We start from the raw sequence: 25,641 nt of genomic DNA on the forward strand, positions 1-25,641 counted from the left end.
ACATAATTCAGAGCATGTCTCCCAAAGGGCACTCTTACAAAGTCTTGCATCATTATATTCCTTTGCAGAGTGCTTTTATGTTGCTAAAATCCATAGTGAACTAGTTTACCAAAAACCTATATTACTATATTAATCTATCCAGATTTATGGACTGTTATTTTTTTCTTGGACTGGCATAGTACTGAGATTGTTTTAAAGAATTTTGTAATTGTTTTAAGTTTTTAAGATAAAAAAATAATAAGTACTGCAAATATTTATTATGCTTTTCTATAAGAAAATAATTCTCATGTGGCATTATCATTTGTTAGAGTTTTTTAGTTTCAACAAAAAATGAAAGTTTGTATTTAAGACACAAAACTGGGATATTGTTTAATAATATCATTATGAACTTCACGTAGGCACAGACTTGTATCAGCAATAAAATAATTTGTTTTCTCTTATCTTTTCTAACATGGAAGGAGAATTTCCTTTTCAATGAGGAAATTGTTAGTGTGCAATGTCACCATGACATGTTCTGTAACATTTTAGAAAGGGCAGAGTGTTCAGTGCTCCACCCTCACCATGTCCCATGTCAGACCAGTATATTTTATATCTCCTTTCCACAGAACAGACCTGTGTATATATTCAAGGCCACGAGACAATGCCTTTTGTCTGCTGGGAACATTGTAATCTGATGATTATTGATACTCAGCATATGGAAGATTTAGATTTCTTTTACTTACCTTTATCTTTCAATGTTCTTGACTGTCCTTGAACAGTTACCACTTTGCTGAAAAACTGAGATTTTTTAAAATTCTTTTTTATTTTTTAAGTTATGATATCATTCCATTCTTCAACTTCAACAGGTGTTGATAGAGAAAACCCATTAAGAGTTTCTTAAATAGTTGCCTTTGAACTAATGTTAAGGATTAGATAATATAACATGGCTTTAGCAATTTTTTGATATTTTGAAATAATTTGTTGTTGTTGTTGTTTTCTACTTCTTTTCTTTTTCTTTTTTCTTCCACTTTTAAAATTTTCAGTGTGTTAGAGGTGCCAAAGCATTTTGATGCGTTCTTGGTATTGCTCAGCAGGAGCCTATTCAGTTCACGGCAGGCAATGTTTGGTAGTATTTTCCTTTTTCTACAGAGAAAATTCTATGTATAATAAAGAATATTCTCAATTGTGTAGAGTAATGGCTCAAGGGAACAGAGCTAGGACCATTTCTTAATTCCCTTGTGCTGTAGCAAGCCAGTCAGTGATTTTCAAGGTGCAGAGGTTTGTCCTCACTTTTTCTGGCTCCATGTTAAGCCATAGTGAAACAAGAGCCCCTGACGCTAATTTGAGAAGTGTTTGACTAAATGCCAATGTTCTGTCTTCTCTTTCTTTGCAGAACATATTTTGATAATATAGTTGCAATAGATTCTCTACTTGAACATATAATGGTAAGTTGTCTTTTTCACCTCTAAGTTGTAGGTATTAAAGCTCTTCATTCTCCTTCCCTTGAAGACATTATGTCATTGAAATATATGAGCGGTTTGTAATGAACACATAATACAAACAGTATAAACATGTCTGTACAGAAAAGGTGGTAAAGGATGGCTTGATTTGTCATTTTTGCAACAACTTCTGTTCACAGCTTTCCTAAGGACTGAAACAGGCCTGTGTCTGAACTAAATAGTTACTATTGTGTTCTGAGAAAGTTTGAAAATTGTAACAGAAAGTCTTATGGTTTTCTTTTTATTTCAGCATGTTATATTGATTCCTTCTTCCTAAATTCAATTCACTACATGCTACAAATCACTGCTGAAGAAGTTACTGTCTGTAGTAGGGGATAGAGTTTAAAAATTACTCCTAGGGTATTTTCTCCAATTGTTGAATGAGATTGGTAAGACCTTGGAAAACTACACCCATAATGAGAGTGACAGTCTCAATATTTTATAGAAACCACTAAAGTCAAGTGGTTAGTTCTTCCCATTGAAATATCTATTTAATGACTTAAAGTACTGTTCAGAAGCAGTTTATGAGTTTCTAAATAAATTTTGAATTAATAATTATATCCATTATAACAATGGGGGTGAACTGGTTATTTATAATGTTTTGAGTGTTTGGTATGTGAATTATGCTTTTTAGTTTTATGCACAACTGCATTCTGCAGTTCTTTTTCCTAAGTGTAAACCTGAATCAGGTTTGCGACTACCATTGTTTAAAATTTGCACATTCAAAAAAGTACTTTCGAACAGTGCTCAGATGTATGCCCCAGTCTCCAAAGTGATCTTCTTAGCTAGACTATTCAAAGACAGCAATGTTAGAAAGCAAACAACAATAAAGTGGTTTTATTTAGAAACATGAATGTTTCTAAATAAATGGAAATGAAAAATATTCTGCAGTGCTTGTGTTATTCTAGTCAAGAATTCTGCACATAGGACACATTTCTGAACATTGACTTTTCCAATTTAAATGAACCTCTTAAAAATAGCTTAGGATTTGAAAGAACTGGTACAACATAACATATGGCATTGAGAACAAATATTGATATTCTTCACTGTTCTTCCCTGTGAATAGAGATCTGGTGGAAAACACAATTGGCAGTAAAATATGCTTACTCTTTCATCATCTTTTCCAACACTTGGCTGCATCATGATTCTGTGTTTAATCTGTGTGACGTTTCATACTCAGCTTCCTTTAAAGCTGTAGCTGTTGTCTCTTTCTTGAGCCAATTATCTGAATTATGAGTTTGTACATTTATTGCCCTTTTATGGGAGCATGATTTTATCATGATGTAGCTTATTCTGTGTCCCACTGTGAGAAAAGACCAGAACTCAGTTTCTTCTGAGAAACTGAGAAACTTCTTTTCACTACTTCACCCTTTGGTGGTTGCACTTATGGTTTGATTTGTTCCTGCAATACTAAAGAAAAAATATGTGTGTTTCTTTCCATTCTTTTCAATTTTATTTCCATCAAAATCTCTTAGCAAAGCTAGTGACATAAGGGTGTTTTTGAATGCAAGTACAAGGAAGGGAAGTAAAAGTTTGAGTTGCCTTACAAATTTTCTTTCCCTTATGCTTGAGTAGTTATAAGCAGCTTATGCAAAAGGTGGTCCCTGGCTTCCCTACTGACAATGCAAAACATACTTTTTGTACTGATACTCTTTTTCAACCACTAGTCAGGATTTGAGCAAGGGATTTATAGAAGTAAAACTCTCTCATGCCATTAACTATTTCTCAATTAATACTGATTAACTAATCATTTAAAGCATGAGTCATGACCAAGGTAAGTTCTCGAGTCATATGTATTAAACCACAAAAGATTAATTGTATAAAATCAACATTGTGCTGTAGATTCTACAAAGAAATCTGATACAGTGTCTGAATAGAAGCATGTACTGGACCCTTTGTCCTTTTGGCAGTTTCTGTTCACTCTCTTTTGAGCAAAACAATAAGTAATCCAAGTGGTTAAGGTCTTTAAATTTCTTAATGCTCTAAAGGGGAAAAATTGCACAAATCTTACCTCTTAGATTGCAGTCTCCCTGACTTTTCTGTTCTGATGGAGTAAATGGAGTAGAAGACAACAAAATCTTCCTGAATACATATTCAGTCTGTATGGGAGGACCCTCAAAGTTCTGAACTTGGGCTAGATGGTATCTGTGCAGTTCCCCTCATATGGCATAGAACTAGAGTCTCTCAGCTAATGATTTTTCATCTCATACGCATTTTTTTCTGCTGAATATTTGTCCGTCTGCATTAGTGTGAAATGAAATACTTTATTGTTTTGTTTCTATTTTTGGAAAACAAGAGAGAAGGGGTGGGGAAGATTATTCATATGGAAATCTTATGAATCCTTAAAACATACCAACTGCATGCATTGTACACCAAGATTTTGTTAGCCTCTTTCTGTAGCTGAATGACTAAATAGGTGTTATATAAAAAGTGGAGAGAGATCCACTTCAGATCCTACTCTACCATGCAGTTACTGTACTTTCTGAGCAAATAAGAAACACATGAGACTTATCTGAATTGGATAGAGAAGGTTCTTGTGCATCTTAATATTGGCATCTTAACACAGTGATCCTTGTTTGATTTTTGTCTCACTTTTCCCTCTTTTTCTCAGAAAGACTATTGTATGTCTTAGAAATACTTCAGTGAAGAGCTGCTGTGTTCCCAAGACAAAATTCTGTTCTGACAACCAGTGCTTCTGGGAGTTATTTTTGCTGAGATAAAACTAGTTGGTTCAAAGAGAGACCATGCAAGTCTATTGCTGTACTGTGGTACTTCCTTGGCTGTGGCTGGTACCTTTGGGCTTTGGTTAGTTCATGCACAATTTCTAAGTCTCAGCCCTTGTGCAAATACTGTCCCTGACATCGGGAAGGTACAGCCATTTCCTATCCCTTTGCATAGGGCAATCCGTAATGATACCTCTAATGACAGAATCAGAATGTCACAAAATATTTCTAACTTAGAAGGGACCTACAAGGCTCATTTGGTCATTGTTTTTTACAGGCACACTTAGCTTTTTAGGAAGAAAACACTACAATTTATGTTACGTCTGTCTTTGCTGGATTATTAAATACCAATATATTTGCATTGATGATGAAGGCAAAAAGCCAGAATTGTTCTTAGATCTTGCTCTAACTTATCTATTTAAAATCAGATTAAGGTGAATAATATCTGAACATAGAGGGAAGAAAGGTACTGTTTTGGAAGGCCTTGAAAAACAATTAAACAGGAAAGCCTATTTTTTGGGGGAAACATTCAAGTCTCTGAATATATTCCTGAATTTCTTGAAGAGAACATGCAAATTTACAGAGGAAAATATTGAATTCAAGATTTTGCTTCTGAATTGTATCCTAAAAGATTTCTCCTTCAAACAGATTTCCATACTGGATAGCTTCTCAAAACTTTTATCATACAGTGATGTATATTTTTATCAGGTAAATGACTGGAGGTAATACAACTCATGACGGTTAACTCTAGTTTTGTTTTTTGTCTGTAGATATATGCAAAAAACCTGGTGAATGCAGATAGGTGTGCACTCTTCCAGGTTGACCACAAAAATAAGGAGCTGTATTCAGACCTTTTTGATATTGGAGAAGAAAATGATGGAAAACCTGTCTTCAAGAAGACCAAAGAAATAAGGTAAGAATAGCTAGCAGAAGAGTGCAGTTTCATTATAACTATGGATGTGCAGGCATTTTATTACCCAGTTTCTGTGCCTATCTGCAGGTATCCTGACAATACTTGTCATACTGTGATATCATTCCCACCAGGACCCGCCTCCAGAAGGTAGTACTTCTGGGAATGACATTGCAGTGCCATCGAAACAGCGTCTCTGAAGCTATAACGTCACTCCTGGAAATGCCGTCTTCCGGAGGCGGTCCTTTTGGAAATCATGTTGGGAAAAAAAAGAGGTATCCTGAGGTAGGTAAAGGTGCAGGTAATAGTGCACCTAATCCATAGTCTGCCAGCTGGGGACTTTTTTTCCCAAGAGGGTTCCCAAGAGGAAGTAAAATTTGTGCGATTCCAGCACATCCAAAGCAAGGAAATTACAATTTGTACTTCTTATGGATGGATTAGGCAAATGTAGAATTGAGTATGGATTGGTCATTCACTTTGAAGATTTCAAGCTCGGTAATTTAATTTTATTTTTCTCATGTGAATTTAGATTTTCACACTTACAATTAATTGTGATACTGAACAATGCTTGAAGTGGTGAATTTGAAAATGTATATTGTCTGGTAATCACTAGAAAGGATTCTCTGTCTAAAAGTTATGTGTATTTCTGCTTCATATCACAGGTACCTAATTTTTACACTTATGCACTTTTTTAATGAAAGAAGCTTAACAACAAAGTAAATATAGTGTTTTTCACTTTTTAAAAATTATGACTCCCTAATAGAACCAGACTAAGATTTCCAAAGGCATACAGGTTTCAGATTTTCATCTTCTTAAAAATAAAGAATTTTATGACTGAGTATCCTGTACTAAAATTTTCCTAAAGTATTCAGCATTGATTTTTATCAGAACTGTTTTAATTTCCTCCTTATACTTTTAAATTTCTGGACCAATATGATATGTGATTCGTGTCTTCACTAAGACTCCTTTAGACAAACCTACTCCCACTTGCCATTGTGTGAGTGAGAATGGAAGGAATAAAAATTGGTGTAATTTGCGTACTGACAAGCAAGGAGGTGATGTAAATTAAAGAAGATGGCCTACTTTAACATGCACTTTCATACTTCTTCGTGATAATTGTTTTTCTGGCTTATATCTTTCTGTCTTTTCTGTATGTTATTGAAATGTTGATTCTAAGTGAAAGGATGTAAGCCATTTCACAGGTACTGTATACTGAAAGTGAAGTGCAACTTACATACCTGTAAGAAAGTGACACTGAGTGAGTCATCAGGAAGGAGTCTTAAGTTGGTGTGATGTACCTGTCATAAGAAGCAACAGAAAAATATAACTTAAAGTCAGGGTGAAATCTTGACAGCTTTATCACTAACTTCAATACCGGGCACCAGGGCAGTATCAGGGTACATTTAGACTTCCAAGTGTTCCACGTATGATTCTTTTAATGCATTTTTCTTCATAAATTATCTTCTGCTTTTATGTCATAACTGCTTAATGTTGAAATATTGAAAAGTATTTACTCACAAGACAGACATACAGATTTTTCCGGTACAATTTAGGAATATATTTGTTGTGTTTAACTTCCTTGTGGTGATTAAGGGACTTAGTTCCATGGCATTGTTTGATTGTCATGAAGCAGACTAGTCATTCTCAAGTCTACATGGAAAATCCATATAATGTTCAGCTATGAAATTTCCACTGATCTTTTTCCAAAATTTTGTTACCAAATCCACACATATATGCCACCCAAGGAAACAAGTTCCATGTTGCCTTTGTTGTGTCTAAAGAAGCAATGGATATATGAAAGTCATAATAAAATCAATACCTTTTAAATGTAAACACAACTCTGAGTTCTGTACAAATGTTATGTTTGTTGGGGATAACCCTCTGGGTTATTTAAGATTTTGAATTTTTGTCACTAAAATTGTAATGTTATGTTTTGTATTAAACTATATAGCTATATAAAATGTTTCCAGAAAGTATCTGCTAGGATGTACTTTTTGTTTTATTATGTGCTATTAGTTGTTTTAAGATTTTTCTCCTTAAAGCAAGAAAATGGCGCTGGTTGGGGACACCCATTACTGTGCCCAAGACAGACTCCACTAGCAAAATGCGTTTTCCATATTTTGGCTAATATACCTTTTTATTTTCTCCAGATTTTCTATAGAAAAAGGAATAGCTGGTCAAGTGGCAAGAACAGGAGAAGTCCTTAACATTCCTGATGCCTATGCAGACCCACGCTTTAACAGGTAGAATGCTCTTCATTGGAGGGGAAGATAGTTCATCAAACCTTTTACATAAAATTACTACTTAAATTTTATACTGAGATTCATTCATGGAGCTGTATTCCTCTGACAGGGAGGTGATTATAGATGTTTATTAAATGCTTGAGCCGTCAGAGATATTTTTAAGATACAAATAAAAGTATTTTTTTCAAAATAGTAATATAATGGAGAAAAATTTAGCTAGATCGTTGCCAAGTTTCATTATCAGTCTCCCTGCAATCTCATTAGACATTGTTTTCATGAGAGAAAAACAGTTCACTAACAAATAGCATGCCTTAGAGTACCCGAATGTTCTTCTAACTCTGTGTTTGAGGCAATATTAATTATTTGTCTTGCAAATGGAGAATAAAGGATTAAAAAATTCTTTCTAAGTAGGACACAGTAGATAAAAATATTTGAGGGTTTTGAGGGTGAAATTCTTGCAGGTACTAATTATGTCTACTTTAAATGATTAAGGATATTTTACATCAACATTTCTGAGACTCAAGGAATAGATACCCATTGATATTAACTCTTTTCTCTTTTTTCTTTTTCGTTTATGGCTCTTCAGAGAAGTAGACCTCTACACAGGTTACACAACCAGAAATATCCTGTGCATGCCTATTGTGAGCCGCGGAAGTGTAATAGGTGTTGTGCAGATGGTGAACAAAATAAGTGGAAGTGCCTTCTCTAAAACAGATGAGAACAACTTTAAAATGTTTGCAGTCTTTTGTGCTTTAGCCTTACACTGTGCTAATGTAAGTTTTATTTACAGTTTTGTAAGTTTTAATGAGAATACTTAAGTATTTTGATGTTACACCTTATTAAAATGATTTTTAAGTCTATTTCATTGAATTAACACTGTATTCCTTGGTGAATAATTCTATTTTAAGAGGATGATAGGGATTTCCTTTGAAACAACCATACTCTGGATATATCAATTTTGTGTAACTAAAATGAGAGAGAAAGCTCTGAAATGTGTATGATATGTCTTCTCTTTTCCACTAAAAAATATTATTCTTATTTACTTTTATAAATTCAGATTACATTTTATAAATTTAATTGAAGAATGGAAATATGCTATATATTCTCTCAATTCCATATTCTTAATACTCAAAGATCAAATTTTACACTTGTATGTTGTGGTATATGCTTATAATTATCCATGATTCTAGATAAGAGTGAATTGCTATTTTTGTCCTCAAACCCTTTATCATCTCAAAATTTACTATTGCCTGTAGGAAACATAAGTGATATAATGATCATTACTATATAAGTATAAAAATTCAGTAAAAATGCAATGCAGAAGAATGGAGTTATATTAATGGGAGGTAAGATAAAATGCAATGGCAATTAAGCCTGATGATTTACGTTCATTTTACCAATATCATCCCAGTGGTACACTGGGGCAGCAAATTTTATTACCAGGTGCCTCAAGTTGTTTCACTTGGATCAAGGCAGGTAGAATGGCCTGTATATAAATAACACCTGGGACTATGCACACTCAGTTGTGTGTGAGTTCAATACGTTTGGATAGTGAATGTTGCCATTCAGGGCATACTGCTTCAGAGGATTTTTTTAGCTAGTAGATAGTTATGTCCTCACTTGTTTGCAAACCATGCCGTGTCTGAGCCTCTCAGTTATTAACTGTACTTATTTTTCATACTCAATAATAATGTAGTTATGATAAACATACTTTTTACTGTGCATAGATAGCAGTAATTTGTGCCAATTAATAGAATTCATACAGTGGCAGGAGATATGAATTGTGTCCTGTTGTAGGTTTTGTGACAGAATTTTGCAAGGGACTTAGCTCTGTTTTTGACTCCAGAACTTGGATTGTTTTTCTTGGGAGAGCTCACATGCAATTAAAAGTCAGCTAAGCCTTAGATATTTACCCAATTGAGTACATGAAGAGGTTTCCCAGAAGAACTGAATTCAGTGTAATCTATTGCTTTTCTAATGTGTGAAGTTGTGCAGCCAAAAGCACTATCATTTCAACAGATGTGTATTGTAATAATCACTACTTGAATACTGGAAGTAATTTTTTTTCTTTATTAAAATTCCACATTCATGCATGATTTTACTTTTTCAGATGTACCACAGAATTCGTCATTCAGAGTGTATTTACCGTGTGACGATGGAGAAGCTATCCTACCACAGTGTTTGTACAGCAGAAGAGTGGCAAAACCTCATGCACTGTACACTGCCTCCACATATTTATAAAGAAATTGAGCTGTAAGTATTTTTCTAATGTAGCAGCAGTTGTATATAGCCTGTTATTTTTTTTTTCTTATTTGTAGTGGAGTTTTTTTAGGAAGTGCTTTCATTATTGAACTACATCAATATCATGGTGGTTTTATCTCTGGCTTTCTTATACTTAGCTATACTTAATGACCCGTGAACAAAATTTATCCATCAAAGATATAAAATTACACATACTCAGAATTTTTCCACAGGCATGGGTAGATGCAGTAGTTGCTTTAAGTGTTAGTTTTTACCTAGGATTTGTAGAGATGGGCTTTCATTCTTATAGTCCCAAATCACCATCAGCTCAGAGCCGAGAGAAAGCTGAGCTTGGAACATCAGTATTTAACACCAAATGCATAATCTCATCACCCTTAGATATGTTTTAGAATTAAACATATTTCTCCCAGCTTATTCCTGGGGTTTTCTGGGTTGTGTATGCTTTTTAGGTTTGGTTTTGGGGGTGTGGGTGTGTGTGTTTGGTTTTTTTTGTGAGTTTCGAATATGTGTGTGTTGTGCATCTGCTTGTGTTTATTGAAGAAGGGGAAAATGATAATTCACAGTTAAATATTGCAGGTGCTAGAGGCTAGAGTTGCAGCCTAACTTTGGAGGAGGACTTCCCTCCAGCCTTTTAGGCTTTCTCTGACATTATTCAGTTATTTTCAGCTGCTGTATGCTGAAGATAAACCTCTATCTGCATTTTTTTGGCTAGTCCCCACTCAATGGTAACAATGGGAGCCATCACATTTTTAAGTCACTGTTTTTGGTCCAGGATAATAAATTCTACTCTAGTAACCAGGTGCCTAAAATCAGCTATTGAGTCACAAAACCTAAATTCTTTTTACACCTCATCTCCAGAGCTCACTCACTTTTGTTCAGCACTGAGCATTGTAGCTGGGAGCGAGGTGAAAGCCTGTGTTTAACAGGGACTGCGTATTGTTAAAGTTCATTACATGTTGAAGTGATTTGCTTGAATGCCAGAGCATTAGCAGCTTGCAGGATTACACCCTAATAGAAGCTTATTCTTTGTAATACAATTTCTTGTGCTTTGTTAGGTGATATTATATAACCCGCCTCCTCAGCAAAAATTACTTTTACTTGCAAAGATGACAGGTTTCATTCTAAATTATATTAACATCCTTTAGTTCAAGCAAAATACATTTCACCATTTTCCAAGCTCCCTTCATTCCTCTCACAAACTGCTGTGCTGTTCAGTGTGGCAAGCAGTTAAGGTTCCATGGAGAAAAAAATATAGGACTTGCAGCACAGAAAGTGCAGGGAAATGGTTAATTAATAATTTGAGGAAAAAACAGTTCTTCTGTCCTGGGTCCCTAAAATTAGGCCTCCTCAGTATTGTTATCAGGGGAGGGGAGAAGTCTTCAGGTAATGAAACATTAAAGATATGGTATTAAATGTTAAATTTTTGAAGTTTTGGCTTGATTTCTATTAGCCAGTAAAAACTGATATTTTTCCTCTATCAAAATTAGAGTAAGTCTCATGCAATTTATGACAGAAATTATTGGAAAAAAGGCCAGTAAATATATTATTAGAGACACCATCTCTACTATTCCTGGGAAGAAAGTCCTGAATATTTTAGAAATGCCTGTAAATCTCTCATTGTTCCTGAGATTATTTTTGTCTATTACTTAATCTGTGGATCCTTAGATAAAGATAGACAAAAGCTAGCTGTTGAACTCGATCATAAGGGTCTTTTCCAACATAAATTACTAAATTATTGTATGAAACTGTAAGCTAGTTCCATTGACCTTAGCAGGAATATGTTACTTGAAAAATATAATATAAAATATAGCAAATTCATCTTTCTGTGTGTGTTCAGAAAGAAGTGAATCTTGCTGGGTATACATTTCCCAGTCATTTTCACTTGTTTTTAGTAACAATGAAAAGGTATTTGTCTTTTCTAAACTGAAACTTTCTTCTCTAGATACCATTTTGATATCAGTCCATATGAAGATGTTTGGCCTGCTATTTTTGTCTATATGGTTCACCAGTCCTGTGGGACAGCCTGGTATGAAGTATATTGTTTCTTTGTTTAATTATTAAGTCTGTGTTTATTTATTTCTAATTTTTGAGATAATTAATTCCTAATTCAAGGTCTGTTTTCTTTGATGTTTATTTACTATGTTTGGTCTGTACAAGACTGTAATAAACACTCTGGATTTCTTGTCCCACCTTCTTGGTTCTTAGTTAATAAAATCTGGGAACAGTGAGGGCAAAGTACTCATGATATCATCCTAACAGTTGTCCTTCCAATTGACAGAAAATTTTTTTGGTTCTGAGATGAATTTGCTTTTCAGACAGAAGGTGGAAAAGGCAGCATAAAGTACTCTTCCCAAAAAGGACTGAAGGAGCATGAAAACTGGTTTTTCAGATATATACTTGCTGAAATTAATCATGTATATGGTAAACGTAAACCAAGATCAGACTTTTTCTTGCTAAATTGATCAGTTATTTGCATAGTTGTGTATTAATTATGGAAGTGATTATTTTCAAATTAAATGCTTCATTTGCTGTCATTTCTCTCAGTGTTCCTTGTTATTACTAAGATCAGTAAGGTAAGTATGGCCCATTGCTATAATAAAGGAGCTGCTCCAAATTATGGAAAGCTTACAGATGGTCAATTGAAAGGGGAAATATGTCCCTACAAAAGGTAGAAACTTGGGAAACATTTGCTGGCATTTAATTTTATTTTGCTAACTGAATGGATGCCCTCAAAGCGTGCAGTCAAAACAGAGAATCTCTCAGTCTTCCTCGATGCTGCAAAGTGGGTGACTCTTCTGAACACAGTACTCTACTGCTCAGTGCAGTTAGCTTGTTTCCATTCCAGACTGAATAGCTGTGGATGCAGAGTTTGGGTTTGTATTTTCAGTCAGGTTCTGTTTTCTTCTCTCTCTGACTCCCAGTCTCTTCCTTTCAATGTGTAACTTTGATGAGAAAGAATTGATACCTAATTGATGTTTATCAAATGAATCTCAGTTTTCACATACAAAATTAGGGAAACAAAACTGAGGAAAATATTTGAAAAGGAGATTGTTGGAACAGGACCTGTATTTAATTTCTGAAAGAACAAAACTTCTCAAATCTTGAAACAAATCCAAAACTTCTAGGACTTAAATTTGATTTTAATATATTAAGGAATAAAGTTATGCCTTAAAGTAGTTACCTATGTAATGTATAATTTTCCTGTCCAGGGAGGATTTCAGAGAAAAGTCTGTCATACTCACTACATTTTCTCTTCTGAAGAAATAATATTTTATTGCTTAATCAAGTACAAAATACAGCAGTGGATGAAGTAGTAATATTCTATGTTGAGGCAGCACAGATAATGATTTTTCCTTTGTCTATAATTGTGCTATTGTGTAATAACCATTGAGTTGAGATTGGATGTAGGTGAAAGTGACTATTGTGATATTCTGAATTATAAGGTACTACTTTAAGCAATAGTTCTATCTCTTCCTGACTTTCTAGTATGAAAAGAAAAAGCCTAAAGTTTTTTGAAAGACAGTATGCTTCTGTTTTTCCTTATGTCAGATTAAGACTGAAAATAATTACGCTGAGCAGCACACAACTGTAGAAATATGCATTTCTGCCTGTTTCCACATAGTAAATGTGTCTATATTTTTACACACAGGTCAGAGACATTCAGGTTTTTTTCTCACCCCACAAGTACTGCAAAACTAGAACATTAGTACCACTTTCCTGATATAACTAAGAAATTATTAGAACGTGGAACTTAAAAAGAAAGTCAAATCGCAGCAACGGGGAAAAATGGAATAAAGGAAAACTGCCTTTTAATGAGGGAAAAAGTAATTGATTTAGGACTTAACAAAATATTGTTTGTTGAGAAGTGAAGAAACCATGAGATGTAAATTTCTTTTCTGCGAGTCTAAACTGAAAGAAAAAATCTATAAGTACTGGAAAAACAAAACCTTCTGCTTCTCACAATGTCAATATGGAGCACCTCTATTTAATCAGGTTTATCTCTTCTGGGTCCTTTGCTTTAAAAGCCCTGAATTTTCTGTTTTGATCACAAATCATGTTTTCAAATTGTTCATTAGATGTAGAGTTGTACTATATTTCAAGTTGAATAAGCAATTGAAATAAATCACTTCAAGTTTCTGGGAACAGGGAAGGTCATGCAATTGTATTGACTAAGCTGGGTAGCATGACTTATGTTCCTGAATTTAACAGATTAAACCAAGAGCATTGTCAGGCATCCACGCTCCTCTGTCCTTGCCAAACTTGAGTGACTCTTCATGTCATTAAATGAGTCATCCACAGTGAGAGTCAATCCTAGCAAGAAGGGTAAATCAAAGACCATCTTTTCTCCTCTGTTGGTTGTTTTTCCTGTTCCTATTTCTTGTCTCTGACAAAATTATTTTCTTCCTAGCTTTGAACTTGAAAAGCTGTGCCGATTTACTATGTCTGTAAAGAAGAACTATCGCCGCGTGCCCTACCATAACTGGAAGCATGCAGTTACTGTCGCACATTGCATGTATGCCATACTGCAGAACAACCAGGGGCTTTTCACTGATCTAGAGGTAGGTGACATAATGGTATCAGTTACCACACCTCATCAGAGCTGTCAGAGCTGTACTTATTGTTCAAGTACATTTTCTGTGCTAGAGGTTTTTTTGTCAGCTTGGGCAGAGTGTATGTAAAGGCCTTCATGGAGGAACGGATGTCAGTAAAGAGTTTGAGAAAGGACGATTACTCAGATTCCTAATCCTAATCATGTTTTTCTGGACTGCCCCTTAAAAAGCAGTGGTTGATTTGCTATAAATCCTTATCCAAGTTTTGGGGTTCTCCCTGCCCCCTTACAACCACAGTCTTTAATTGTTTCACTAACTGTCAGATCTGTCCCTCTGTGAGGAAGGGAAACACCCTGGATCTTGAATCCTGTGAGGTCTGGGAGATATCCTGAATAGGAGGACAAGAGTTGCAGAGCTGTCTGACATACGTGAGTAAAGGAGAAGAGCCAAACTCTAAACTGATCACTAAGTGGAAAACATAACAAGTAAAATGGAAGGCTTAGAATGTTAATACACATTCTAAGTGTATTAGTATGGAAAACTTTCACTTGTTATTCTTCTGAATTATGGTACAACAGGGAGTACTGTCTCTAATTAATGTTACATGAAACTTCTGACTGGGAGAACTTGTTGTCAGTTGTGTATAACTCTGCAAAATATTATCCATATGGGCTGTAATTTTCCAGGCTCTGTTAACTTCCTTAAGGTGATTCATTTGGGAAAATTCCAGGCAAATTTTTTGGCTCTTTAAAAGAGACATGCTAGAAGTATGAAAGTAGAAATCAAAGATTTGTTCAATGTATAAGAAGAAAATGAAACTTGGTGAGCTTTCATTTGCTAAGGTATAGTTTATCCTGCTGTAAAGCATAGACTTGAAAATTGACACTGAATTGCAAAAGTGGCATATGCCAGGCATATGCTGAAATTTGGCCAAGCTATAGAAGCCTGAAAAAAAAATCAGTATTATTTAAAAAAAAAATAAAAAATCTGTGGAGTACAGCCTCAGAGAATTTTTAAAGCTCTGATAACATTCAGTACTAACCAAGTAGTAAGCCCCATCTCTTTGGAGGTGGAGAGTAAGAAAGAAAGGGAGAGCAAAAGAGACCGCTGTTAAGAGAGATAGAAACAGTCTTTTTTCCCCTGCAAACTCCAGCCACCCTTCATCTGTTTGAGTGTCTTATCCCCAGTCTATGTTCCTGCTCCTTTCAGCAGTCTCCTTTCTTGATACTGGAGATGAATCCAACAAGAATACAAGAAACTGCTGAAAGAAAGTTTGGGGTTCTAGGGATGGGCTGACCTCAGGTGAGGGTTGCTGACAGGAGCCTCGGTAGATTTAGAGATGGGAAGATAAAACACTGTAAAGAAAGCTCTGATCTGGAGAAAAATAGAGAAAAATGCAGTGGTTAAAGATTTGGGATCCAAGCAGGTACCAAAATGGGTACGAGAACAAGAGCACTGTTACTAGGCATTGTATAATCCTGAAGGACTGAGACAAGAATGGCTTCCTGAGACATGGAGACTGGGACAAGCTGTTACTGCACAACTTCAAGTGATAGAGATGTGTTATGCTTCTAAGATTTCCTCCTCTGTTGAGGACATGATGCAGCAGCATCACCCGAGGGTTTTTATATGCTTTTTAAAAATACACTTCACAAGATGCAGTATTGAAAAGATATCATTCAAAACAGAAATGAATGTCTCAAAATCAGAAATACAGCTAGCTTTGCTACAGCCTTATTTCTGCACATGGTATATTTGTGATAGTATTTCTAATTGCATAATTGGTATTTTTCCACAGACTCATGAGTCTCTTAGTATAGTATCCAGGTTGCAGGTTGTGCACTTAATAGATGGCTAATCAATATTCTTTGTCTGCTTGATTTTATAGCCTTATCCTTGTTTACTGAACACTCATCAGAACCAATTATAAGACAAAGATATTGGGTCTCTGACAAAATTTTCATGATACTTCATGCCAACAGTGACAGTCATAAACATTAATGAATTTTTTTTCCAAACACATAAGCTGAAAACCTTTTGAAAAAGAGATTTCAGGGATGCCATTTCTTCAGGATATTAAGGATTAGTTATATAAAAAAACTACTTCCCGTCTTTATTTGTTTACAATTGCATTGTCCAGCATTGTCTGTGACTCATATTAGTGACTTCCTAGGAAAAAACCCCACTGGGAGGTTTGGTTAACATCTCTAGGAGTGTTGCAGAGCAGATCTGGCATTGAACTTCAGTGAACCTATCTTGACCAGCAGATCATACATTTTGTATGTTTCTTCTCCCTCAATAACTGTGCTTTTTATTGTTTTGATAAACATCGTAAGAATTCAGTAAGAATTCAGACTGTTTAAAATGCAGATTTCTTCTGAAATACAGTCCAATACTATGTTACTGTCCAACAACGATTTTTAAATGCATAATATAATTACAATTGGACCAAGAATTTTAATTCAGCATGTCCTTACTGACATATTTCTCTCATTTTTAAGGATATTTCTACGTGTGAAGGCAGTGTTAGCATACTGCAACTTCTACAGTATTTTGGGTAGAGAGTGACATCTAGGGGCAGGAAATACATCTTGCTTTTCATGCTTGTGTCAATTTTTTTGTAGCGAAAGGGTCTTTTAGTTGCATGCCTGTGTCATGACCTGGATCACAGAGGTTACAGCAACAGCTATCTTCAGAAATTTGATCACCCCTTAGCTGCTCTTTATTCCACATCAACGATGGAACAGCACCACTTCTCACAGACTGTGTCCATCCTGCAGGTAGGATTGTTGAAATTGTATGTTCTGTGCATGAGTGTTCAGTGGTGGAATGAGTCACATCATTGCCAAATAGATTTTCTGAAGCATGCTTAGAAAAGATATAATTAATTTCTCTATTATAGTACTCATTTAGATGAGTAGAAGATTTATTACAGCAAGCCAGGTTTCACAGCTAGCAACCCAAGGATTCAACAATAGAGCAAAACACAGCTTTCTCAAAATCTTGAACTTATAAAAATCTTGCATATTTTAAGGTCTTTACTTATGGCCTGCCTTTGAAGCTTTTTGCTTCTGATTTTCTGGAGGCATTTCCCACGACCATGTGGAATAGGAACTTTGAAAATGAAAAATAATTTTCTCAGATACATTTTTTTTTTTGTCATAATGTATTTCAACAAAGTCTTCAACTATCCCGAAACTTTGAATAAAAATGCAAGTACTAGTAAAACTTTGTATGAGAAACTTGAAAACCCGCTGTAATAAATTCTGTGAACACTGAATGTGTGGCATGGAAGGGGAGATGTTACTTTTCACGCATGAGAATTGTAAACTTATTTTGTTATGTTATTCTGTGCTTATTTGTTACTGGGCAATTTGAAATTTAAGAAATCTGAGTAAGGTAATATTCTGTGAAAGAGAATTCCTAATATGAGGTCATGTGTCTTTATGTTTAATGAAGAAAAATAACTACAGGAAAACATGCAGACGCTTTTTGGGAAAATACAGGTGTGCTAGTGACACACACATATTTTCTCATGAGTGAAATTTTTATAATTCTCAATTAGAGGATTGAGAATTCTTACCTGTGAAACCACTCCTAGTCCATAACATACTTGTGCTCACTAGTTTTAGTTTTCTGTGCACACTCAAATTACAGCATAACCTTGCTACTGTACCACTGATTCGTTGTTAATCTTTCTTTCTTTCTGGTTTTTCAGGGGAAGATATTTATTTTCTTAAATACGTAATCACCTTTTAGCAAAAATACATATTCAGAATCACATCTTGTGATTATGGTTTTAGGTATCATATGCATTTAATCACAGAGTGGAAGCTTTATCTCTGAATGCTCCTTCATGTAGGAGGGTGTAATTGAATCCTTCAGTGGTGGTATGGCATTAGATGTTTAGTGTTCATTCTTTGTGTGAATATGTGCAGAGTGAGCATGTTCCTCAGTCATTAACACTTCATTGTCCCAACCATTTTGCATTTTTTCTGGTAGAAATGCTGTAATCAATGAAAATCCCATTTGCCATGAAGGCAGGGAACCCTTTTGCTTCCCCAGCACCTCCTACATTTGCTGTCAGTGTGAGTGAGGAAACTGGGATAAGTGGCCAGGGCTGTAGAGTGGATTCAAGACACCAGCTGCTGAAAGCACCCATGGGTGATAATTAGCAGCAAAGGCAGACTAGAGCAGCCTTTTGGACTTTCTGGATTTTGTTTGAATAAAAAGTCTTACTGAATTAATGGACTGATGGAAATAAAAGCCAAACCAACCCACCAAGCTCTTTAGGATTTATGTGAGTTTTAATTTTACATTAGTAACCTGCAGTACTTTTAGCTGCTTCAAACTTTAAAGCTGCTTTGCTCATCCACCTGCAGTTTGAGCGTACACCATACTTAGGACACAGCATTCAATTCACTTGCTTTAGTTCAGCAGGCAAAGAACAAAATCTTCGGAGCTGTACTTTGTATGTACTACTCAAAAGCCTAAATGACACAAACTCATAACTGTCAGCTTCTGTCAGCAGTTTACAAAATCAGTTCTTTTCAAGTAGTCTGAACGAAGTTGTCACAGTGGTCTTTCTGAGAGTGCAGCTTCTAAAGCCCAAGAGTAGAATCCAGAATAATTTAAATATTTGGACAAATAGCCTGGTCCCAGGAATTAGACAGCAAGGCTGGAGAGTAGAAGGTTCCAAAACACTAAACTGTGAAAACTAGCAGTAGTAATTTTTTGCTCTCAAAGAGCTGATGATGGATTAAAATGTTCTGATTTTTTTTTAAACATGATGTTCTGTGACTTAGAAATCTGTCAAAGGAGCATTGAGATATAGGTAGATTGTATTTTCTATTCATTATTCACAATAAATCTACTTGTCTAAGTAAAAGTCCTGGAAAATGATGTTTATGTTCCGGATGGTGAGAGAAACCAAGCCTATTTGTACTGCAGAGGATTTATTTTGAGCAAATTATGTAAATGCTTGACGAAAGTCAGGGAAACTTTTTGAGCTTCAGCCCAAACGCCAATTAAATGTCAAAACACCTCTGCATTTGATATATTTTAATGATATTTTCTTTTTCTGAATGTGCACACCTTGACATGGCTAGCTCATTCTTTTCTTTTTGTCTGCTTCTTCTCAACATTAGGAAGACTTTTGACAACTTGTTTTCAAAATCTTAGAGACAGTAGATAGTCTTGACTTTTCAAAATGTGATATAGCTTCATAAGTCATCACAGTGCATGCATATTGTCAGTTAAATGCGCAGTAATACCTTTTGGAGATTGAAAAGTAATGGCAGTGGTGCATTACCAGAGCCTCCATAGCTGAAACCGTTATCTTTATGAGTCATTCAACTTAAGGTTGAACAAAGCAGCCTTTCCCTCTAGATGTTCATATACATTATAATAATCAACTTTATTTTTGTATAGAAAATTATGTCAGTAAATGCAGCGATTTAACGCGCATTTAATTTGAAACATTAGGAAAACAAAATGATTTTGTATTTTTATCTTCAGTGTTTATTTATCCATGGTGTATATTTACGGAGTATCAAAACTATGCTTAAGTGAATCAGGTACTCAGTTTATCAACTTGACTGTGCAGACTCTGGATCAGAACTGAATCACATTTCCAAGTTAACACTGTCTGGAAGTGTTGTGTCTACAGTGATTTTAAATCAAAGAAAAATATTTCAGTAATTTTTCTCTAGTAATACCTTCAGGCTGCAGAAGGAGCAGTCCCAAAAACAAATTGGTGGCTTAGTCATAGTTTTTTTTCTTTTGTTTTGTTTTTGTTTGGGTTTTTTTTTTTGTTTGTTTGTTTGTTTTTGTTTTTTGTTTTGGTTTTGTTTTTTTTTTTTGTTTGGTTGGGGTTTTTTTGTTTGTTTGGTTGGTTGGTTTGGTTTGGTTTGGTTTGGGTTTTTTGAGGGGAGTGTTTATAAAGGAAGAATAAAAATGGGAATTTCAGGCTACTAACATTTGAATTTGCAACAAAACTTGTCATTGGGCTGTAAAACTGTCGTAACCTGTCTGGTGAAGAAAAGACTGAAATAATCTCAGAATTAGAGCTTGTGCTTTTTATTGGTTTTTTACTTTTTCATAGCTGGAAGGGCACAATGTCTTCTCCAATCTGAGCTCCAGCGAATATGAACAAGTACTTGAGATCATCCGGAAAGCCATCATTGCCACAGACCTTGCCCTGTATTTTGGAAACAGAAAACAACTTGAAGAGCTGCATCAGACAGGAGCATTAAACCTTAAGAACCAAACACACAGGTAAAGCAGCAAACCAGTAGTACAGTAGTAGATCCTTATGGCATTAGGCTAGAAAAAGAAACCTTATTTAAAAAAAAAATTACCTCTGAATGGTAATTTTCTTACACATGTGATCTCTAAGACCAGCAGTGTGTAAAATTACACATAAGTAGCAGTAATTGCCATTGCTTTATATTTGCATTGACCCTTAAATGGCTGATGACTTCCTCATCTTAACTTAGGGGAAGTGCACTTTGGTTGATTATGCTGCCTATTTGTGTATTTTCTCTGGTATATTTGTCTGTTGGTACAGTTTTAATGACTGGTATCACACTGGCATGCAGGTTAGCAAGGTCTATGCTTTTTCACATGGAATATGCATTATTAACAAAGATGCAGGTGTCCTTAAGGGCCGTCTTAATTTCTCCACTGGGTGAAAACAAGTGAATTTAAATTAAATTGCCAGTTTTCTTTATAAAACTTAGATTCACAAAACATAGATTTGTGCTATAAAATTGGTTCAATTGGATTTCTTTGTCTGTGTGCCTTATTTTAGTAATTATTTTAATACTCCCGATGTTCAGTTACTCTGTGAACAGGTTTGTCAGCATATAGGACAGTGTTACGCATTGGATTCATGTTATGTCAAAGTTTGAATTCATTCCAACAACCAATGACAGCGCCTTGAGACAGACTCAGAAGTAATCTTTCCTCTTTTTTAGGAGCTTTTTTCCCTCTCTCTTTAAAGAACAAAGAAATGCAGCAATAAGATATGTCATCTTTCTTTTTACAGACTGATACTGTGTATTCAGAGAATTATAGAGGGGCATGTGAGTGTTTTAACAGGCAGGCATCCTGTGCCCTTGCCTATGGATGTGATTGTGTTAAGAATGGTCAATGAACTCTGCTCGCAAACAATGTAGGGAATACAACAAGGGATGCAGTATACAGTCTGTGCAAATGAGGAAGAAACAATAGGTGGGAGGAAATTCGTAGTGTATATACATTGCTGCTGATTCAACTGAGGTAGGGCAAATGAAAATTTTGCAGAGCAATCATTAATTCTTTACAAAACTTATAATTTAATGTTGTTTTATTCTATTTTAGAGATAGAGTGATTGGCCTGATGATGACAGCTTGTGATCTGTGTTCTGTAACAAAGTTGTGGCCAGTTACCAGACTGACAGCCAATGATATATATGCAGAGTTCTGGGCTGAGGTATGTGTGATTCTTTTGTTTGCTCTCCTTATAAACAGAAGCATCCAGGAAGGAAAAACCCAACTATATTTTAATCAACATCTTGGTGTGTTTGGTGTAGAGAGAGTTCACTGGTGCATGTGTGTGTTCGTTGCTTACTCTGAAGTTATTTAAAGAGATGAGTTAGCTATCTAATTTTCAGGCAGTTGATTTTCTCTCTGTTCAAGATAATGTAAGAAGTATGTCCTAACACAAAGTGACCAAAGAACAGAACATAGAAGAAATCACTAACTGAAGTTTTTTTGTATAAATGCAAAGTATAAAACCAGCTTCTAGGTTAGCTGCCTTGAAACATACTTATAAAGCTATAGTGAGTACAGAAAATGCTAAAGTAAATATGAAAAACATTAAATTTATTTTGGGTTTTCATTGTGAGCCAGCTCAACAACAGTGTCTCAGAGAGAGGCGGGTCTTCAATACATAGAAAGTTACTCTACAATTAATGTGTACTGAGAATTGAAACAAGGAATTAAGCTGTAGTAATGTAATCATGTTCATAAACAAACATGCAGTCTCTCACATGTCATATGCTGAGGTGTAAATATCCTAATTATTTAATTTTTAAGTGGAAGTGACTGCTCTGGGGATAAGGAATAAATTGCATGGAGTGGAGTTATGCAACTTTAGGAGATATGATTGTATTTTCAGGACTACAATTGCACATGTCTATGATAAAGTGTTTTCTTTTCTGTTATGTGCCCTGTGGAATCTTGCAATTTTCAGTGGGCTTATTTCTGTTTTTTACAGGCATAAAATAGAAATCAAGCCCATGGAGTTTATGTAGCATGCATTTAGTGTGGAGATTGTTACCCTGCCTGTTGCATGTTCATTATGAAATTCCAGATGTGTTCTTCCCGTGGGTGTACTTCATATTCACATATTCTTGTTCTCTTAATTGTAAACAGCTCAGACTACAACAAAATATTTGAAAAATGCTGACTGTGTAAGCTCAAACATCTAGTCTAGTTCAGCACTGACTTTCTGAAAGGCCTGCACTGGAAAGTGAGTGTTCTTATGAGTGGTAGAATTGAGGTGTAATATTGACATGCCTCACTGATTACATACTCAAATTTTTTGCTTATTAGTAAAAAGACTTTTCTTGAAAATCTTGTGAGCTCAGTGGAGAAGACAGGATAAAAATGATTTTTCATACTCAAAAATAGTAAAGATGGAATTATAGACATAATTGCACCTGTCCAGATGTTAATTTTTTAAGTAATCCAAGGATGAGTTAATAAAGGTAGATGTTGACATATATGGAAAAGACAATTTTTGACGAAGAAGGTACACTGTAAATTCATCCGGTTTACTCAGCTTTTCCTTGGATGGGTGTGTTGTGTTCTGTTGGTCATTGTATTATGTTGCTTTAAAGAGATATTTTGAAACATGAGACTAACTGAGCAGAAAGAGCAGAATAGAATGATTTCTTTGGGTTTAGTCTTCCAGTTGCTTTTTATTATGGAGGCACACTTGGAAACAAGGAAATTGTGTGTGCATTGACTTACAGCATCTGCTGTAATGTACAAAATGAGCCTCTCCTTGTGCATTTTTCTGAGATTGCCTCAGAGCGGTACCACACATTATTTTAAATTCTGGATTTTTAGATTGACATATAGAAGATAAATCATTTGATAAATTTGACAATAGAAGATGGAAATCAATTCATCTCAATAGTCTTGTTTTTGTTTTCTTAATCTCTATTTTTCTCCAGGGCGATGAAATGAAGAAAACGGGTATTCAACCTATTCCTATGATGGACAGAGATAAGAAGGATGAAGTCCCTCAGGGTCAGGTATGAACTTTCTCAGTAAAATGGTACTTGTTTATACATAAAACATGTATGGAAAAAAAACATTTCATATATTAGTGAATATTGCTTTTGAAATTGGGTTAGTCAGACTGCTGAACTTTTTAAAGCAGCAGTGGAAAATTTGTTTTCAAATTTTGATTAAATGACAATGTGTTCTTTGCTGTCATCACTTTTTTCTTTCTTTGTACTTGTAGCTCTAGCTAAGACCACAATCACCTTGAATTTTTACAAGTGTCATCTTAGTAAGTGGTTGTTTCAGCCCTTAGCTAGTGTCCAAAGGAGAGTAAGAATGAAGGTGAGGGGCCTTGAGGGGAAGCCCTATGAGAGCCAGCTGAGATCATTTGGTCTGTTCAGCTGGAGAAGAGGAGACTGAGGGGAGACCTCACTGCAGTTACAGCTTCCTCATGAGTAGAAGGGGGAAAGGATGGTCTGACACTCATCTTTTCTCTGCAGTGGCCAGTGACAGGACATGAAAGAGTGGCCTGAATTCATGGCAGAGAGATTTAGGCTGGATATTAGGAAAAGGTTCTATACCCAGAAGGAAACTGTGCTCTGGAACACGCTCTCCAGCACCAGCCTAACAGAGTTCAAGAAGTATTTGGACAATGCTTATGGTGTGACTCTTGGGGATGGGCCTAGGCAGAGTTGAACTTGATGATCCTTGGGGTCCCTTCCAACTCATCATATTCTTTGATTCTGTGATTTTAGTTGAGCCAGAAGGTCTGTAGGGTGACTGGTTCTAATGTCCTATTTTAGTTTTTGACAATTACACAGTAATCTTTTTCCACAGAAATAAAATAGTTCCCCTTAAAAACTAGTAAATAAGAAAAAAAGAAAAAATCCAAAACAAATGGAAAGAAAATGAGGCACTATATTAAATAGTGTGGATGAGCAGACATTCCATCTGTATGTAGCCTTGCCTTCTAAACAGCTGCAGTTTCTTTATGTTGGTTGCATGTCGAGGTCCGCTGTTACTTGTCTCTCCCCCGACATGGGAAAAGGTGGTTCTGGGCAGGCCGCGCTTTGAAGAATGAGTCTGGACTCTTGAGCTTTCAGTCTTTGGTTGTGTTTATTATTTCTTATCTACAAAGTTTTCCTGTCTGCCCAGCCGAGGTCTGATTGGCAAGGCAGCCAAAAGCACTCTCTCCCGTCCACGGGGCATTTGTGTCTTTTATAGTGAAAACTACATATAAGATATTTACCTTTAATTTCCAATACTTTTCACCCTTGTTAACAAGTGCACCTTCACCATGAACCAATCCACACATGCCAACATCATCCTGAACATGGATGCCAAGGAGAAGAAAGAAGAAGGACAGGGCATGCCCAAATCCCTCCATCTTGGGACTCCTGACCCCCATGTACAGGATTCCAAACCCCCCTGTACAACACTCAAAACCCCCCTGTACAGTGCATTAAAATCTATGTTTCACCCTGTGAATATCATCCCCTCACCATTCAGACTTGAAATTCTCTCATCTCCTCATACTCAGGTGACACTTCTTTAGAAGGGTCAAAGTCAAGCCACCAGACACTTTTGGCAACATTCCAGGACTTCCGAGCCCCCCAAGGGTTGTCTCGGTAGCTCTGGACATCCAGAGTGATGTGCTGAGTTCCCACAGTTGCACTGTAAGTACTTCATCCCTATAAGTAATTCATGTGGGTTCACAGCTCAGAAAATGTATCTTATTTTAATTTAAAGTACACTTGGTTACATAAGAAGACTTGGTTACATAGCAGTATGGGATGAATCTTTGTGTTGATGAAAACAAGAGTTGCTCTTCAATTTCTGAATAAGGATCAAAGGTTGGACTATTAAAAAGAAAGAGATATCATATGCTTTAGTTGTGGTACGATACATAGTATTTCACTAAAAGGCATTTAAAAATTCTGCCCAAAGGAAGGGATCATAGTACACTACTGTAACTATCATAAGAGTCTGGGATAAGTGAGGGATGTTATAATGAATCTGAATGCAATCTGTCATCCCTGATAATATATAAGTAGCATTTTCTAAAAATTTCATGTCATGACAACTCGGCTGTGACCTCATAGCCATCACAGGCCCCTAAGCCTCTGTGAGTCAGGTATTATTTAAAATGCACTCATTTGGTTTTCCCTACATAAGATAATGGTAAAAATGTATTATTGA

General features: G+C 35.6%; 1 protein-coding gene across 5 annotated transcripts in view; it reads left to right on the plus strand.

Annotated features, from left to right (window-relative positions):
- The window catches only part of PDE10A (phosphodiesterase 10A), a 143,765-nt gene that overhangs the window by 109,230 nt on the left and 8,894 nt on the right, over positions 1 to 25,641 (plus strand). For 4 of the 5 annotated variants that reach the window (XM_039712281.1, XM_039712280.1, XM_039712282.1 and 1 more), the window contains 11 exons: positions 1,373 to 1,424; positions 4,972 to 5,114; positions 7,262 to 7,354; positions 7,941 to 8,127; positions 9,465 to 9,607; positions 11,559 to 11,642; positions 14,025 to 14,175; positions 16,791 to 16,946; positions 20,270 to 20,442; positions 21,529 to 21,640; positions 23,391 to 23,471. In XM_039712281.1, coding sequence (XP_039568215.1) covers positions 1,373 to 1,424; positions 4,972 to 5,114; positions 7,262 to 7,354; positions 7,941 to 8,127; positions 9,465 to 9,607; positions 11,559 to 11,642; positions 14,025 to 14,175; positions 16,791 to 16,946; positions 20,270 to 20,442; positions 21,529 to 21,640; positions 23,391 to 23,471 — 1,375 coding nt within the window. The remainder of the gene's footprint in view (positions 1 to 1,372; positions 1,425 to 4,971; positions 5,115 to 7,261; positions 7,355 to 7,940; positions 8,128 to 9,464; positions 9,608 to 11,558; positions 11,643 to 14,024; positions 14,176 to 16,790; positions 16,947 to 20,269; positions 20,443 to 21,528; positions 21,641 to 23,390; positions 23,472 to 25,641) is intronic. The other variant, XM_039712283.1, reaches the window with a different exon arrangement.

This window comes from Passer montanus, unplaced genomic scaffold, assembly GCF_014805655.1.
Source record: "Passer montanus isolate IOZ18808 unplaced genomic scaffold, ASM1480565v1 scaffold260, whole genome shotgun sequence".
NCBI classification, from domain to species: Eukaryota; Metazoa; Chordata; class Aves; order Passeriformes; family Passeridae; genus Passer; species Passer montanus.